General features: G+C 44.0%; 1 protein-coding gene across 3 annotated transcripts; it reads left to right on the top strand.

The window, feature by feature from the left end:
- Window positions 1-7,535: 7,535 nt before the first annotated feature.
- Window positions 7,536-17,626, top strand: LOC106577526 (uncharacterized). 3 transcript variants are annotated; one of them, XM_014155624.2, is made up of 8 exons: window positions 7,536-7,682; window positions 10,051-13,822; window positions 14,243-15,151; window positions 15,284-15,381; window positions 15,474-15,535; window positions 16,080-16,397; window positions 16,524-16,635; window positions 16,942-17,626. In XM_014155624.2, exons 2-7 carry the CDS (start codon window positions 10,274-10,276, stop codon window positions 16,625-16,627), a joined length of 5,040 nt encoding a protein of 1,679 aa, XP_014011099.1. In that variant the 5' UTR covers window positions 7,536-7,682; window positions 10,051-10,273; the 3' UTR covers window positions 16,628-16,635; window positions 16,942-17,626. The 3 variants fall into 3 exon arrangements, with proteins under 3 accessions (XP_014011099.1, XP_014011100.1, XP_014011098.1); XM_014155625.2 differs by having other exon boundaries at window positions 15,326-15,381; window positions 16,833-17,625; XM_014155623.2 differs by having other exon boundaries at window positions 16,833-17,625.
- The last annotated feature ends 1,192 nt before the right edge of the window (window positions 17,627-18,818 follow it).

The raw sequence follows: 18,818 nt of genomic DNA, 5'->3' as shown, positions 1-18,818 counted from the left end.
TTCAAAATTCTTCAAGCTCTGTCAAGGTGTTGGGGATCATGGCTAGACAGCAATTTCCAAGTCTTGTAATAGTTTTTCAAGCAGATTTACAGTTGAAGTCGGAAGTTTATTAAAACTCGTTTTTAGACCACTCCACAAATTTCTTGTTAAAAAACTATAGTTTTGGCAAATCGGTTAGGACATCTACTTTGTGCATGACACAAGTAATATTTCCAACAATTGTTTACAGACAGATTATTTCACTTATAATTCACTGAATCACAATTCCAGTGGGTCAGAAGTTTACATACACTAAGTTGACTGTGCCTCTAAACAGCTTGGAAAATTCCAGAAAATGATGTCATGGCTTTAGAAGCTTCTGATAGGCTAATTGACATCATTTGAGTCAATTGGAGGTGTACCTGTGGATGTATTTCAAGGTCTACCTTCGAACTCAGTGCTTCTTTGCTTGACATCATGGGAAAATCAAAGAAATCAGCCAAGACCTCAGAAAAAAATTGTAGATCTCCACATGTCTGGTTCATCCTTGGGAGCAATTTCCAAACGCCTGAAGGTACCACGTTAATTTGTACAAACAATAGTAGGCAAGTATAAACACCATGGGACCACGCAGCCGTCATAACGCTTAGGAAGGAGACGCGTTCTGTCTCCTAGAGATGAACGTATTTTGGTGCGAAAAGTGCAAATCAGTCCCAGAACAGCAAAGGACCTTGTGAAGGTGCTGGAGGAAACAGGTAAAAAAGTATCTATATCCACAGTAAAACGAGTTCTATATCCACCTAACCTGAAAGGTTAGCATGGAAGAAGCCACTGCTTCAAAACCGCCATTAAAAAGCCAGACTACAGTTTGCAACTGCACAAGGGGACAAAGATCATACTTTTTGGAGACATGTCCACTGGTCTGATGAAACAAAAATATAACTTTTTGGCCATAATGACCATCGTTACGTTTAGAGGAAAAAGGGGGATGCTTGCAAGCCGAAGAACACCATCCCAACCGTGAAGCACGGGGGTGGAAGCATCATGTTGTGTGGGGTGCTTTGCTGCAGGAGGAACTGGTGCACTTCACAAAATAGATGGCATCATGAGGCTGGAAAATTAGGTAAATATATTGAAGCAACATCTCAAGACATCAGTCAGGAAGTTAAAGCTTGGTCGCAAATGGGTCTTCCAAAAGGACAATGACCCCAAGCATACTTCCAAAGTTGTGGCAAAATGGCTTAAGGACAACAAAGTCAAGGTATTGGAGTGGCCATCACAAAGCCCTGACCTCAATCCCATAGAAAATGTGTGGGCAGAACTGAAAATGCATGTGCGAGAAATGAGGCCTACAAACCTGACTCAGTTACACCAGCTCTGTCAGGAGGAATGGGCCAAAATTCACCCAACTTATTGTGGGAAGCTTATGGAAAGCTACCCGAAACTTTTGACCCAAGTTAAACATTTTAAAGGAAATGCTACCAAATACTAATTGAGTGTATGTAAACTTCTGACCCACTGGGAATGTGATGAAAGAAATAAAAGCTGAAATAAATCATTCTCTCTTCTATTATTCTGAAATGTCACATTCTTAAAATAAAGTGGTGATCCTAACTGACCTAAAACTGAGAATCTGTACTAGGATTAAATGTCAGGAATTGTGGAAAACTGAGTTTAAATGTATTTGGCTAAGGTGTATGTAAACTTCCGACTTCAACTGTAAGTTAAAACTATAACTTTGCCACTCAGGAACATTCACTGTCATCTTGGTAAGCAACTCCAGTGTAGATTTGGCTTTGTGTTGTAGGTTATTGTCCTGCTGAAAGGTGAATTCCTCTCCCAGTGTCTGGTGTAAAGCAGACTGAACCATGTTTTTCTCTAAGATTGTGCCTGTGCTTAGCTCCATCCCATTTATTTTCATCCTGAAAAACTCCCCACTCTTTGCCGATGTCAAGCATACCCATACCATGATGCAGCCACCACCATGCTTGAAAAAAAAGATGTATTGTGTTGGATTTGCCTCAAACATAAGGCTTTGCATTTATGCCAAAAAGTGTATTCCTTTGCTGTGTTTTTTGCAGTATTAGTTTAGTGCCTTGTTGCATACATATGCTGTGTATTTTTATTCTTCTTTTCACTCTGTCATTTAGGTCAGGATTGTGGAGTAACTACAATATTGTTGATCCATCCTCAGTTCTTTCCCATCACAGCTATTGAACTCTGTTTTAAAATCACCAATGTCTTCAAGGCGACATCCCAAAGCAGTTTCCTTCCTTTCATTCAGTTCAGATGGACGACTGCATCTTTGATGCATCTGGGTGGTTGAATACCTCATCCACAGCACAATTATTAACTTGAGAGTACTTAAAGATATATTCAATGTGTGATTTGTTATTGTTACCCATCTACCAATCACTGCCCTTCTTTGAAGCTTTTGAAAAGCTCAAAGGTCTTTTTAGTTGAATCTGTGATTGAAATTCAATACATGACTGAGGGACCTTACATATGTTGTATGTATGGGGGACAGACGAAGGGGTAGTCATTCACAAATCATTTCAACCCCTATTATTTCACACAGAGTGAGTCCATATACACTGAACAAAAATATGAACACAACATGCTACAATTTCAAAGATTTTACTGAGTTACAGTTCATAAGGAAATCCATCAATTGAAATAAATGAATTAGGCCTTAATCTATGGATTTCACATGACTGGGAGTACAGATATGCATCTGTTGGTCACAGATACCTTCAAAAAAAGGTAGGGGCATGGATCAAAAAACCAGTCAGTATCTGGTGTGACCAGCATTTGCCTCAAGCAGCACAACACATCTCCTTTGCATAGAGTTGATCAGGCTGTTGATTGTGGCCTGTGGAATGTTGTCCCACTCCTCTTCAAAGCCTGTGCGAAGTTGCTGGATATTGACGGGAACTGGAACACACTGTTGTTCACATCAATCCAGAGGATCCCAAACATATCTGGTGAGTATGCAGACCATGGAAGAACTGGGACATTTTCAGCTTCCAGGAATTGTGTACAGATCCTTGCGATCCGTGCATTATCACGCTGAAACATGAGGTGATGCGGCGGATGAATGGCACGACAATGGGCCTCAGGATCTCGTCACAGTATCTCTGTTCATTCAAATTGCAATCAATAAAATGCAATTGTGTTCGTTGTCCATAGCTTCTGCCTGCCCATACCATAACCCCACTGCCACCATGGGGCATTCTGTTCACAACGTTGACATTAGCAAACATGACGCCATACACGCTGTCTGCCATCTGCCCGGTACAGTTGAAACTGAGATTATCCAAGTGAAGAACACACTTCTCCAGTGTGCCAGTGGCCAATGAAGGCAATAATTTCCCCACTGAAGTTGGTTATGACGTCGAACTGCAGTCAGGTCAAGACCCTGGTGAGGATGACAAGCACGCAGATGAGCTTCCCTGAGACGGTTTATGACAGTTTGTGCAGAAACTCTTCGGTAGTGCAAACACACAGTTTCATCAGCTGTCCTTGTTGCTGGTCTCAGACAATCCCGCAGGAGAAGAAGCCAGATGTGGAGGTCCTGGGCTGGCATGGTTACACGTGTTCTGCGGTTGTGAGGCCGGTTGAACGTACTGCATTCCAAATTCTCTAAAACAACGTTGGAGGCAGTTTATGGTATAGAAATTAACATTCAATTCTCTGGCAACAGCTCTGGTGGACATTCCTGCGGTCAGCATGTCAATTGCACGCTCCCTCAAAACTTGAGACATCTGTGGCATTGTGTTGTGTGACAAAACTGCACATTTGAGAGTGGCCTTTTATTGTCCCCAGCACCTGCGTAATGATCATGCTGTTTAATCAGCTTCTTGATATACCACACCTGTCAGGTGGATGGATTATCTTTGCAAATGAGAAATAGGGATGTAAACAAATTTGTGCACCATTTGAGAGAAAAGCTTTTTGTGCATATGGAACATTTCTGGGATCTTTTATTTCAGCTCATGAAACACGGGACCAACACTTTACATGTTGTGTTTATATTTTTGTTCATTTTAATTTATTATGAGATTTGTTAAGAACTAATTTAGGCTTGCCTAAATAAAGGGGGTGAATATTTATGCAACTACTATATTGTAGTTATTTATTTGATTTGTACAATTTGAAAAAAATTATTTTCACTTTGACATTATGGAGAATTTTGTGTAGATCAATGACAATTTTTTTTATATGAACTCTATTTCAATCCCACTTTTTTAACGCAACAAAATTTGAGGTCAAGGGGATGTAGACTTTCTATAGGCACTCTATAGGCACTTGCCTTCGGAAAGTATTCAGACCCCTTGACTTTTTCCACATTTAGTTACGTTACAGCCTTATTCTAAAATTGATTAAATTGTTTTTCTCCCTCATCAATCTACACACAATACCACATAATGACAAAGCAAAAATACATTTTTGCATATTTATTACAAATAAGAAACGGAAATATCACATTTACATAAGTATTCAGACCCTTTACTCAGTACTTTGTTGAAGTACCTTTGGCAGCGATTACACCATCGAGTCTTCTTGGGTATGACGATACAAGCTTGGCACACCTGTATTTGGGGAGTTTCTCCCATTCTTCTCTGCAGATCCTGTCAAGCTCTGTCAGTTTGGATGGGGAGCGTTGCTGCACAGCTATTTTCAGGTCTCCAGAGATGTTTGATCGGGTTCAAGTCCAGGCTCTGGCTGGGCCACTCAAGGACATTCAGAGACTTGTCCCGAAGCCACTCCTGCGTTGTCTTGGCTGTGTGCTTAGGGTCGTTGTCCTGTTGGAAGGTGAACCTTCGGCCCAGTCTGTGGTCCTGAGCGCTCTGGAGCAGGTTTTAATCAAGGATCTCTCTGTACTTTGCACTGTTCATCTTTGCCTCGATCCTGACTAGTCTCCTAGTCCCTGTTGCTTAAAAACATCCTCACAGCATGATGCTGCTGCCACCACCATGCTTCACCGCAGGGATGGTGCCAGGTTTCCTCCAGACTTGACGCTTAGCATTCAGGGCAAACAGTTCAATCTTGGTTTCATCAGACCAGAGAATGTGGTTTTTCATGGTTTGTGAATCTTTAGGTGCCTTTTGGCAAACTCCAAGTGTGCTGTCATGTGCCTTTTTACTGAGGAGTGGCTTCTGTCTGGCCACTCTACCACAAAGGCCTGGTTGGTGGAGTGCTGCAGAGATGGTTGTCCTTCTGGAAGTTTTCCCATCTCCACAGAGAAACTCTAGAGCTCTGTCAGAGTTACCATCAGGTTGTTGGTCACCTCCCTAACCAAGGCCCTTCTCCCCCGAAATCTCAGTTTGGCCGGGAGGCCAGCTCTAGTAAGAGCCTTGGTGGTTCCAAACTTCTTCCATTTAAGAATGATGGAGGCCTCTGTGTTTTTGGGGACCTTCAATGCTGCAGAAATATTTTGGTACCCTTCCCCAGATCTCGGAGCTCTATGGACAATTCCTTCGACCTCATGGCTTGGTTTTTGGTCTTACATGCACTGTCAGCTGTTGGACCATCTATAGACAAGCGTGTGCCTTTCCAAATCATGTCCAATCAATTGAATTTACCACAGGTGAACTCCAATCAAGTTGCAGAAACATGCATGATCTCAAGCATGATCAATGGAAACAGGATGCACCTGAGCTCAATTTTGAGTCTGAATACTTATTTAAGTAAGGTATTTCAGTTTATTATTTTTAATACATTTGCAAACATTTCTAAAAAGCTGGTTTTGCATTGTCATTATGGGGTATTGTGTGTAGATTGATGAAGATTTTATTTTATTTTATCCATTTTAGAATAAGGCTGTAACATAACAAAATGTGGAAAAAGTCAAGGGGTCTGAATACTTTCCAAAGGCACAGTACCAGCGTGTAGGTTACATTCTACTGCAAAATCAATTGGACAAATGTGACAGTTTGCCAATGGGGTTGTTATGTTATTTGTTTTGTTACAGAGAGACGTTTATGACATGAATATGGGGTGGGGGGGATCTACTGTCTTTGAAATGGGTGTCCATAGACAACATACATTTTCACTATTTATGAACAATTCCTTCTGTACAGTGACTTTGCATAATCTCAGGGGATATCATAACAATCTATCTTGCACTGTCATTGTCTCATGTTCTTTATATTGAAATATTGAGAGAAATACTTGCCAAAATGCTCAAATTCGCAACCATGGATAAATACAACATTTACATTACATTTAAGTCCTTTAGCAGACGCTCTTATCCAGAGCGACTTACAAATTGGTGCATTCACCTTATAATATCCAGTGGAACAACCACTTTACAATAGTGCATCTAAATCTTTTAAGGGGGGGGGTTAGAAGGATTACTTTATCCTATCCCAGGTATTCCTTGAAGAGGTGGGGTTTCAGGTGTCTCCGGAAGGTGGTGATTGACTCCGCTGTCCTGGCGTCGTGAGGGAGCTTGTTCCACCATTGGGGTGCCAGAGCAGCGAACAGTTTTGACTGGGCTGAGCGGGAACTGTGCTTCCTCAGAGGTAGGGAGGCGAGCAGGCCAGAGGTGGATGAACGGAGTGCCCTTGTTTGGGTGTAGGGCCTGATCAGAGCCTGAAGGTACGGAGGTGCCGTTCCCCTCACAGCTCCGTAGGCAAGCACCGGGGGTGGCAACATTGTCTATTACTTTATCCCCACATAAGAAACCCTGTGATTTTGTGGAAATCCATGGTCAATTTTGCATCAGCCAAATGTGCTAGAATATACTGAGTGTACAAAACTTCAGGAATACATGCTCTTTCCATGACAGACTGACCAGGTGAATCCAGGTGAAAGCTATGATCCCTTATTGATGTCACTTATTAAATTTACTTCCACCAGTGTAGATGGAGACAGGTTAAGGAAGGATTTTTAAGCCTTGAGTCATGGATCGTGTATGTGTGCCATTCAGAGGGTGAATGGGCAAGACAAATATGTAACTGCCTTTGAATGGGGTACGGTAGTAGGTGGCAGGCGCACCGGTTTGTGGGTCAAGAACTGCAACCTGATGGGTTTTTCACGCTCAACAGTTTCCCTTGTGTATAAAGAATGGTCCACCATCCAAAGGACATCCAGCCAACATGACACAACTGTGGGAAGCATTGGAGTCAACATAGGCCAGCATCCCTGTGGAACGCTTGACACCTTGAAGAGTCCATGACTCGACAAATTGAGGCTGTTCTGAGGGCAAAAGGGGGTGCAACTCAAACATTAGGGAGGTGTATATTAAATTACAAATGATTTAACTGATTGGATTCTAATGGATGAATTGATTGATTGGGTGCAGTCCCAGTTTTACATATCTACAACATTTTCAGCATGGTCTAAAATTATATAACCAATAGCCTATAATAAAATGGTATTATAGAGTGGAAATGTTTGGCATCGTGGATATGGATAGAAATGGCTCAATTTCATTGTCCATCTATTTGAAATACATGTTGCTGTCCAGATAAACAATTATGTCCCCTGTTGTGGTAGTATTGCTTTAAGAGGCTTGTATCTGTCCACGCGACGCAGTTTACACACAAGCAGCAAGGTCCCACATCCTGGTATTTTTCACCGTTGTCAAGGCAGCGATAGAGAGAAAGGCTGGCTCGCGGAAAGTATCTGCAGTGTCCTGACAGTATATCTGTCCAAACGTTAACAAACTGTCCCGGAAAGTTAGGTGTAACTACCAGGTAATGCATATGCATGTTTTTTTTTCACACGTTTCCAAACATCCTGCTCTTTCACCGTTGGCTTGGTTTTATGCTTTTCGATTAATTTCGACAAGGAACACACACGCAGACAGGCGCCAGTCCGTGTGGACAGGGGAGGAGGAAGATATTGTCCATTGTACGCTGGTAGAGACAGGGCTGGTAACGGCATGAATATCACCAAATTTGTCTTCCGGGCGCTTTTCTTTGGAATTTGTGGCGATACTCGGACAGTCGTCAGCACACTGCGTTTGGTATTCATATGAGAATAAATAAAGAATAAAAAACGACACACGACAGACATATTTTGTGATAGACGAGGGACATGACTTAAAGAGACAGTGCCATTTTTCTTTTCCTGGTTGTGGTGAATGCTGATAGGAACACAGCCTGCATTTTGGAAGCGTTTCAGATTTTATTTGCCAAAGATCATGTTGTCTTCAAAGAAAATGTGTTTTGCAACACTGTCTCCTTTAGGTTGCATGAAGGCTACTCTGAAAATATGTCCTATAGTAGAACAAATGAATGAGAATGTCCACAGATAGCTCAGAGCTGTTAGTATAGTAATGATGTTCTTCAAGTTGGTGGTTGATCATTGCTAGACAGCCATTTTCTAGTCTTGCCATAGATTTTTAAGCCCAAACTGTAAGTAGGTCACTCAGGAACATTCAATGTTGACTTGGTAAGCAACTCCAGTGTATATTTGGCCTTGTGATTTAGGTTATTGTCCTGTTGAAAGGTGAATTTGTCTCCCAGTGTCTGTTGGAAAGCCGACTGAACCATGTTTCCTTCTAGGATTTTGCCTGTGCTTTGCTCTATTCCGTTTCTTTTTATCATCAAAAATGATAAAGTTCTTGTCGATGATAAGCATACCCATAACATGATGCATCCACAACCATGCTTGAAAATATGAAAAGTGGTACTCAATGTTGGGTTTGCCTCAAACATAACGCTTTTCTATTCAGGACATAAAGTCAATTTCTTAGCCACATTTTTTGAAGTCTTACTTTAGTGCCTTATTGCAAACAAGATGCATGTTTTGGAATATTTTTTATGTACATGCTTCCTTATTTTCACTGTCGTTTAGAGTAGGATGAGTATTATAGAGTAACTACAATGTTGTTGATCCATCCTCAGTTTTCTCCTATCACAGCCATTAAACTCTGTAAAGGTTTTAAAGTCACCATTGGCCACCATTGGTGAAATCCCTGAGTCGTTTCCTTCCTCTCCAGCAACTGAAAATGGAAGGACCAGTGGTGGTAAAAGTGAAAGTCACCTAGTAAAAGTATGACAGTATTTGGGTTTTAAATATACTTAAGTATCAAAAGTAAATGTAATTGCTAAAATATACTTAAGTATCAAAAGTAAAAGTATAAATCATTTCACATTTCGTATATTAAGAAAACCAAACAGCACCATTTTCTTGTTTTTTTTCCATTTACGGATAGCCAGGGCCACGCTCCAACACTCAGACATCATTTACAAACAAAGCATTTGGGTTTATTGAGTCTGCCAGATCAGAGGCTGTAGGAATGACCAGGGATGTTCTCTTGAAAAGTGTGTCAATTGGACCATTTTCCTGTCCTGTTAAGCAATTACAATGTACTTTTGGGTATCAGGGAAAATGTATGGAGTAAAAAGTATATTATTTTCTTTAGGAATGTAGTGAAGTAAAAGTTGTCAAAAATATAAATAGTGAAGTACAGATACCCCAAAAAACTAAGCTATTTTACTCAAGTACTTTACACCACTGGGAAGGACGTCTGTGGTTGAATCTGGGTTCACTGATCGACTGAGGGACCTTGCAGATAATTGTATGTGTGGGGTTCAGAGCTGATGTAGTCATTCAAAAATCATGTTAAACACTATTATTGCACACAGGGTGAGTCCATGCAACTTATTATGTGACTTGTTAAGCACATTTTTACTCCTGAACTTATTTAGGCTTGCAACAACAAAGGGGTTGAATACCTACTGATTCTAGACATTTCAGCTTTCCACTTTTAATTAATTTGTAAAAACATAATTCCACTTTGACATTATGGGGTATTGTGTGTAGGCCAGTGACACAAAATCTTAAATTAACCATTTTTAAATTCAAGCTGTAACACAACAAAATGTGGAAAAAAGTCAATGGGTGTGAATACTTTCTGAAAGCTCTGTAAATGGGGTTTTGCGAACATTGATATGGCTTGAAGAAGTACCTTAGTTTGTTGGTAGTTGATAAAACAAATAATATTTCAAGAAGTGAGAAGTCAGCTGACAATCCAATTGCAAGCCCTGTTATGATAAATATCTGAATGTGAACTTCAGTTGTTTATTCACGTATTGTTTATTTTCATACTTTTAGGACTTTACCATCTGGCATCTGTTAATGTCAAGATGTGGCGGGTGAACACCAGAGATGGGAGACGGACATAATAAGACCTAAAGGATGCTACTCAATATCTAAAGGCTGACGATATCCATATCTGGAGGACATTGGAAGAAAAATAGTAGGATGAGTGAGGATTCCGCAGCCAGCACAATTTGGTGAAGATTAGGAACGGTGACCAAGCAGCAATACGACCATCATGCCAACCACCCAGGGAACTGGAGGGGCTGGCAGCCCACGGGTTCAGCGCTACCGTCCGGCCTCGGAGTTTGACAACGCCACCCTCGCCCAGAAGAGAGAGTACTGGAGGACCAAGAAACGAGAGCAGAGGGCTAAGCTTTCAGAGGTCAAGAGGGAGAGGTCAAAAGCAACAAACAGAGGAAGTAAATCCTTGGACAGTAATGCAGTCCATAAAACCATAACCTCAATGGGGTTGAATTCCGGTGCCTCTTGTTCAATAGTAGGGTCTGCCCCCCCTTTGTTGAATAGTGATGGTTCCTACCAAACTTATGTCGGCGGTGCACCTGTAGTCTTATTGAAGGGAAAGGGTTCTGCTGTCTCCCATAATCAGAACCATAGTGTTGGGGAAGGGGGCCAAAACTATTCCTCAGCAAACCAAAAGGAGAGTTGGTTCCAGAGGATAAAACTCAACAAAGTATTGCCTCAGTTCCCAACAACCAGTGCAGACCCAGGAAAAGGTGCAATGGTCTGCAAGATGGCAGTGAAAAGTTATCCAACAGGGGGTGCTGTGATTGGAACAGTTACCTCAGCCAAACCCAATGGAGTGCTTCTCAACAGTGGCTCCTTTGTGCCTCCGGTAAGAGTGGCGGTGAGAGCCTCAGGCTCTGCCCCTCGCCAACCACAGAGCGGAATGACTATTCTCAATGGCAGCTCTCCTGTAGTGTCATCTGAGCAGCATCTGACCACCCAGAGTGTATCAAGGCCTGATGCAAAGACAAAGACGCAAGTTACAGTGTCTGTTCAGCCTAGATCGCTAACCACTAACATTACCACAGGGATGACCATCGTGACCACTCAGTCTGCCCCTATGCTAGTTCACAAACCAGGGGTTAGGCCTAGAGGGATGAAAGTAACACCGCTAGGTGGGAAAAAGAGTGCAGTGGTCGCGGCCCAAGGAGTTCGAAGCATCAACGACACATCAGCTACACTGGAGACTGAGGAGGAGCGAGCCGCCAAGCGCAGAGAGAATTGGCGCATCAAGAAAAGAGAACAGCGAGCGAAGCAAGCGGCTAGGTTAAGCAAGGCCAGCAAAAGAATCACGAACATGGAGGTATCGTTGCAGAAAGTAGAACTGTTACCAAACGTGGACGTTGAACGTCCCCAGTCCGCTTTGAGTGGACAGGGCCAGAGGCAGTGTGCTAGTCGGGTCAGTGCCCCGTTCATCTCAGCCGGACGGCTGCTGAAGAACGCCAGAGCGGTGGCTAGCATTGCTGTCAAAAGGGAGTCTGACGATTCAATCCTGGCTAAGCTAACCACAGTCAACGCTAATGAACACACCGTTCAGCTAAGAGCAGAGAATCTGCAGGAGGCTAAAGCAACAATGCAGACTGGTATCACATCTAATATCATTGGTTATAAACCAGCAGGGGAACCAAGCAGAAGGCTCCCTGGTCCAGTGCAGTTTGCCAACGTTAACCGAGGTATGGTCCGTTGTAGGACTCCGAGACAGAGGTTCATTGAAACCCAAAGGAATTTCCTGGGTCAGAGAAAGATGAGGAAGTCCCCCTGTCATGCCAAAGCCATAACAACCCACAACGCACCACGAGATGACCCAAAGGAGACCCCCGAGCAGAGGGCGGCCCAGATGCGGGAATACTGGCGTGTCAAGAAGCGGGAGCAGCGAGCCAAGCTGTCTGGCGAAGTCCGAGCTAAGATGAAGGAGAGGGATGCTCTGATGCAAAGAGTCAAGCGTTACCAGAGCATCCTGGAGGATATGAGGAAGGCCAGAGCAGCAGGCTGCAACATGCTGCCACAACGAACAGAAAATAGGCCTACTCACACCAGCGCCTCAGAGATCATTGGAGGTTTCATCATGGAGGATGGTACAGTGACCAATAACATTCCTCAAATTGATCTCACTACAGAAGCAAAAGAGACTGGGGGTGAAATTGGTAGCAGTAGTGGGATGCCTGTTAATAATGTATTTACCAACACACACCGCCAACACCAACTGCTTCCCAAACCTACTGGTGATACCTTTAGTAATGTGGTGTTAAGTCATCAAACACAGGACAACCCACCACCTCCTCTAATCCGTTCTGCTCAGTTTAAAGTCTCTTGTCCTCCCGTCGGCCTGTCAATCATGAAGCCTCCCAGGTTGGTTTCAATCAGACCGAGGACTGAATTTCAAAGCACACCGAAAAACCAGAATTTACACACAGTCTTCCAGCCCCAGAGTCATATCACCCTCACACACCCTCAAAACATCCAAAACACCTTTCCTGGTGTGCCTACAGCGATGCCAAAGCCGGCTAGCTGTGTCATGCAGATGGCTGTCAAAGCTTCTACAGAGTCAGCAGTGCTTAACTTGGACCCAAAGCTAACAGAGGAGGAAAGTATGGCTAAGAAGAGGGAGTACTGGAGGGTAAAGAAACGAGAGCAGAGGGCTGCCCGCGCCATCCGCCTAAGGCAAGGAGTTCAAGCTAGGGGAAATGCTGCCTCACAGAAGAGGCGAAACCAAAGGTTAGCACGATTAGCCACAGCCAATCCCAATGTCAACACCTCTGTCAACCACACACTCGCTATCAAGCCTCTCTCAAACACCAGTCTGTCCATGCCTCCACAGGGAAACCAAATAAAACAAGAAAGAGAATCAATCTCAACACACGCTCCATGTCCTCCACTGGAACAACCCCTCTGTGTTGATATCAAACTGTCCCAGTCTCCACCACATCCAGAGCCACCAGACCTAGCCTTGAGTGCTGACAGCCAGGCCACCACTCTCTTGGCAGTGGCCTCTATGAAGAAGCTTCTGGAGGAATCTCTCAGCACTGTGGCTGACTGTAAAACGGAACAGCCTGACTGTATTACAGAACAGCTGCCTTGTAAAAGTGAACCCCAGGCTTGTTCCTCCGAGGAGAATGCCGTCCAGATTGAGGTCAAGCCAATTCTACCTCTGCTCACCCTGGGAGACGAGGAGAAAGCCTCCATATCTGGTGACCTATCGTTGGAGGTCAAAGGGTGGCAGGTGGATGCTGACGCCCCGCCACCATGTCAGGTGACCATTCGTCCTCTGAGTCCTCATCCTAAGGACTCTCCCCTATCCAGTCCTTGTACTAACACCCTCTCTTTCTCATCTTCCCCTCTCAATCGGTCCGAACCCCCCTCTCACTCACCCACACAATCCTGCTCCCACAAGGCAGCCTCTGGAGGACCACTCCTCCCTCTCCCTCGTAGAGCCCAGAGGTTGCGTGCCAAAAAAGCAGGCCACCACCACTGCTGCTCCCCAGAACCTCCGAAGCTACATCACCAGCCACCGCAACAACAACCACCTTGCCAACTTCAAAATCAACACCAGCGTCAACATCAGAAACACCCCCAACAACAGCAGCAGCATCAGCAACATCACCACGCCCCGGTGGTGACAGACCAGAATGTGACTCTGCAGAAGAAGAGGGAGTACTGGAGGATGATGAAGAGGCAGCAGAGAGCCAGGAAGGCTAGGCAGGGAGGAGGGGGGCTGAGGCAGGGGGACTACAGCAGACGACTGGCCCTCAAAGCAGCACAGGTGGGTGGATATAATTTGTAATCCATGCTATTAGATTTCATCATCGTGCAGATTTCATGACTCACAATGGTAGGCCAATACCTATCATTTTACTTTAATTTGAGGTAAAAGTACATTTGGTGGTTATGTTAATTGGAATGTGGAACTATGTATTTTTCAATGCAATACTGTACACAAGGCCACTGTCCAGTCTAACTGAAATGCCATGAATCTCTCTCTGGCATTTGATACAAGCAACAAAAATAGAGGGAGAGGGGGAGGAGGTATATGGATTCTGAGAACTGGACAATCATGAACAACCATAAACAAGTAAATGTTTGTAAAGATAAACCAATAGATAAAATAACCCTGGTTCTAAATGATATATTGTGACATAAAACGAATGTAAAGCTGTCCATTGATTGTGTTGTTGTCTTTTAGTCTCCGAATCTCCATATTGTCAAGACACCGACACAGAGGCCAGTGCAGAGAGGCGGGAGCTTCAGTCTACAAGGCGCACCATTGCTCAAACCACAGCCCTCCCCCCTTCTCCAGCCTATATCTCCCCCTGCCTCTGGACCTCAGGCAAGCCTCAACATGGTCACCAACATCCCTACACTTCTGGTTGTGAGCCCCACCACCTCCAACATGGGACAGCCGTCTGATACACTACAGCTCAGACCTCCGGTCAACTGTACCACTATTTCCAATTCATCCATTGGCCACACAGGGTCCTCCCAGACATCTCATAGCTTCAGTACCGCGTTTCTCCCTGTAGGAGGCGGTGTCACTGTTCCTCCATTGGGTGAGGGGAAGAAAGGCGGGCTGCTACTGGTGGAGAGCCAACAGGAAGCGGCCCCGGGGTCCAGCCCTGACTCGCCACGTGTTAGAAAATGGCGACTGCAAGAGCAGGAAATCTCAGACGCCGACGCCTCACCCATCGCTACTCTCTCACCTCCGCCCAACCCTCTGACGAGCATCAAGCTCTTACCAATTCATCCTCCCAGTCAAACGTCCACATTCACACCAACACAGACTCCTTTCAAATGTCAAGGTGCTCAGATTCCTCAAAGTGGGAATTTACAAAATGTAGGATTGCCTACAATGCAGGGGCTCACCAGAAGCCCCATCTACATAAGCTCCATGGGTCCGCCCAAGCCAGTGCCGGGGGAGTCGGAAGAGGAGACTCTGAGGAAGAAGAGGGAGTACTGGAGGGTGAAGAAGAAGGAACAGAGAGCCAGGAAGGCCATGAGGGACAGGGAGCTGACTGAGAAGAGGGCTTCGGTCAACTGGAGGCCCATCCTCCCCAGCAGTCAGCCTCAACACCTGCTGCAGGGGCTGGATACACAGGTAATTTTACAATGGTGAACGTTTCAAAGAAAACACCATATCATATTTTAAGTCCGAACTATATGGTAAATCAGGCATTGGTACCAAGGGGTGAGGATTCAGCCTTGGGTAACTTTGGTTCCTCTTGGTCAGTTCATGTCCATTAGGGCTGACCGTAATTTTTCTCAACCAAAGGAACATGATCCTGACCGGTGGGTCAATACCTCGGAGGACTCTGAACTACATCTAAGGTGAGAGAGTCGTTTTCAGGATCCCTCTGACGTTCCTCTTATCTCAATGTGTATGTTGGTAGTAACCAGTACCGTGGTGTCTTTTCCCGTAGTACTTCCACAGAGACAGACATGGGCTACTTTCCTGACCCAAGCCATACGGAACCCACAGAAGGTAATACATTTGAAACGTATAGATCCCTCAAACTCAAATCTAGTCCTCGAAGCCAGTTCCACTGCGTTGTTTTCATGGTTACCCTGGGACACCAGGTTGGTGCAATTAATTATCAGGTAGAACAGAAAACCAGCAGGCTCCGGACCTCGTAGGGTCAGAGTGAATACCCCTGTTTATAGATCTATTAGGCGTAAATCTAGCTACAGCTATAGGCATTTCTAGCCCAAATATTTGTATATATATTTTCAGCCCTTGGCTAGTAGAATGTTTTCATGGGCTGCTGTGACTGGCTAGTGCCCAAAAACTGTGGATGGGCAGTTTTATTATTTTGAACTCGGTTCAGCTTTCAACTTACTCATCAAACCTGTAATAGTAGAATGCACAAGGTGACATTTCGAAATTGGGTAGTGCATCGTCAGTTCCTCTTATTGTCATGTCAGTCATTGCATACCGTAGAGAGCTATGTTCCCCAATGCTTAGAAGGGGGGCCTGAGTGAAAAAGTTTGGGAACCCCTGTCTTACAATACGACTCTCTTTCCCCCAGAGGAATCAGAGCTCCTTTTCCCAGACGATGATCATCACGACAACTACAACGGCCCCATCTCAGATGCCGTATGGAGGAACTGCTACCTCATGGACTACGACCCCCTGAACCAGCTGCTGGTGTGCATGGTGTGTGGGGATCTCCAGTACTCCCACAGCCTGGAGGGGGTGAGGGCCCACATCGAGGAGGCCCACCCGGACACCCTGAGCCTGGTGCCCCCGGAGCGCCGGCACATCCTGGAGGCCTGGGACGAGCAGGTGTCCAGGAGAGAACTTTTCTTCACCAGCCAGCTGCAGCAGCACAGCGGTGGGATGGGAGGTAATAAGGACCTATTATATATTAGAGGGGCCAGAGTTCTTCCTGGTAAAGAAAGGCTCCGGTCCCTTGCGATGGGGACATTTGGGATTGAGGGTTTCTGACATATCCATGCACATTTTGTTTCAGAGGACAGTGCCAACCTCCCAGCAGAAGTAGAAGTAATGGTTGATACAGAGGACTCATCATACCTGAAGAACAGCAAGAGCTCCAAAACCACCAACAGACTCTGAGAGCTAAGGTGAGCATTTGTGCCTTCTTTAACAATACATTGAACTTGACACCATCCATGTCTAAATATCATCATGTTCACCACAGCTCTGTGTACCAAGGGGGGTATTCCTATCTGTCTGTAAGAACACATTTTCATGAAACATATTTCTGACATTGCACATATTTTTTTTTCACATATTCCTACTTATTTGTCTTGATTTGCAGAAGCACAAATCACTAAATGCCAGACAGCGTAAAGCAGCGTTGTTCAGAAGTGGAGGAGAAAAAGAAAACGTTACTGCTGGTTTCTTTTAATGTCTGTTTATTTTTACAGAGCAGTTCACCTCTACAAAAGATCATCTAAACTTGAACTGCATACATAGGTGACATTGAACCACAAGAGACAAGCTTTACCTCAATAACTTTGGGATACACACACACTCGCTGTTTTTGAAAGCGCAGTTTTGTAGCGATTGTCATTCTCTACTACTAAACTAAGTCTTCTATGCCCGAAGCAAACAGTTAATATTCATGATGTCACTGGGTTCAATAATGTCATTGTGCTTTATGAAACACACTAAAGCAGACAGGAGGGCTCTCCTAGTCAACTGTAATGGGTTAACATCCCTGTTTTATGCATCCATGATGAACAGGTCAGTTATGTTCTTCAATCTGAATGAATGATATGTCCTTGGTCTTACTCGATGTATCAGGATCAATATGATGCAAGTTAAGGGCAAGTCGCAGACCTGTAAATTTGACTTGTCATTTGAAATTGTCTACGGGTGATCAGTTGTTTGATATTCGTCTGTACATCCAGTACCAGTCAAAAGTTTGGACACACCTACTCATTCCAGGGTTTTTCATTATTTGTACTATTTTATACATTGTAGAATAATAGTGAAGACATCAAAACTATGAAATAACACATATGAAATCATGTAGTAAACAAAAAAAGGGTTAAACTAATCAAAATAGATTTTATATTTTATATTCTTCAAAGTAGCCACCCTTTGCCTTTGCTTTGTACACTGTTGGCATTCTCTCAACCAGCTTCATGAGCACTTGCTGAGCACTTGTTGCTTTTCCTTCACTCTGTGGTTCAACTCATCCCAAACCATCTCAGTTGGGTTGAGGTCGGGTGATGGTAGAGGCCAGGTCATCTGATGCAGCACTCTCCTTCTTGGTCAAATAGCCCTTACATAGCCTGGAGGTGTGTTGGGTCATTGTCCTGTTGAAAAACAATTGATAGTCCCACTAAGCACAAACCAGATGGGATGGCGTATCGTTGCAGAATGCTGTGGTTGCCATGCTGGTTAAGTATGCCTTGAATTCTAAATAAATCACAGACAGTGTCACCAGCAAAGCACCCCCACCTCCATGCTTCACCGTGGGAACCACACACGCGGAGATCATCTGTTACCCTACTCTGCGTCTCACAAAAACACAGCGGTTGGAACCATCACAATTAGACTCATCAGACCAAACGACAGATTTCCACCGGTCTCATGTCCATTGCTCGTGTTTCTTGGCCCAAGCAAGTCTCTCTTTATTGGTGTTCTTTAGTAGTGGTTTCTTTGCAGCAATTCGACCACGAAGGCCTGATTCACACAGTCTCCTCTGAACAGTTGATGTTGATGTGTCTGTTACTTGAACCCTGTGAAGCATTTATTTGGGCTGCAATTTCTGAGGCTAGTAACTCTAATGAAATGACCCTCTGTAGCAGAGGTAACTCTTTCCTGTGGCGGTTCTCATGAGAGACAGTTTCATCATAGCGCTTGATGGTTTTTGCGACTGCACTTGAAGAAACTTTCAAAGTTCTTGAAATGTTCCGGATTGACTGACCTTCATGTCTTAAAGTAATGATGGCTGTTCTTGCCATAATTTGGACTTGGTCTTTTACCAAATAGGCCTATCTTCTGTATACCACCCCTACCTTGTCACAACACAACTGATTGGCTCAAACACATTAAAGAAAGAAATTCCACAAATTAACAAGGCACACCTGTTAATTGAAATGCATTCCATGTGACTACATTCCTCATGAAGCTGGTCGAGGGAATGCCAACAGTGGCTACTTTTAAGAATCTAAAATCTAAATATATTTTTATTTGTTTAACACCTTTTTGGTTACTACACGATTCCATATGTGTTTTTCATAGTTTTGGCATTCACTATTATTCTACAATGTAGAAAATAGTAAAAATAAAA

The sequence above is a fragment of the Salmo salar genome, chromosome ssa18, assembly GCF_905237065.1.
Source record: "Salmo salar chromosome ssa18, Ssal_v3.1, whole genome shotgun sequence".
Lineage (NCBI taxonomy): Eukaryota > Metazoa > Chordata > Actinopteri > Salmoniformes > Salmonidae > Salmo > Salmo salar.
This window is presented reverse-complemented; position numbering and strand designations above follow the sequence as displayed.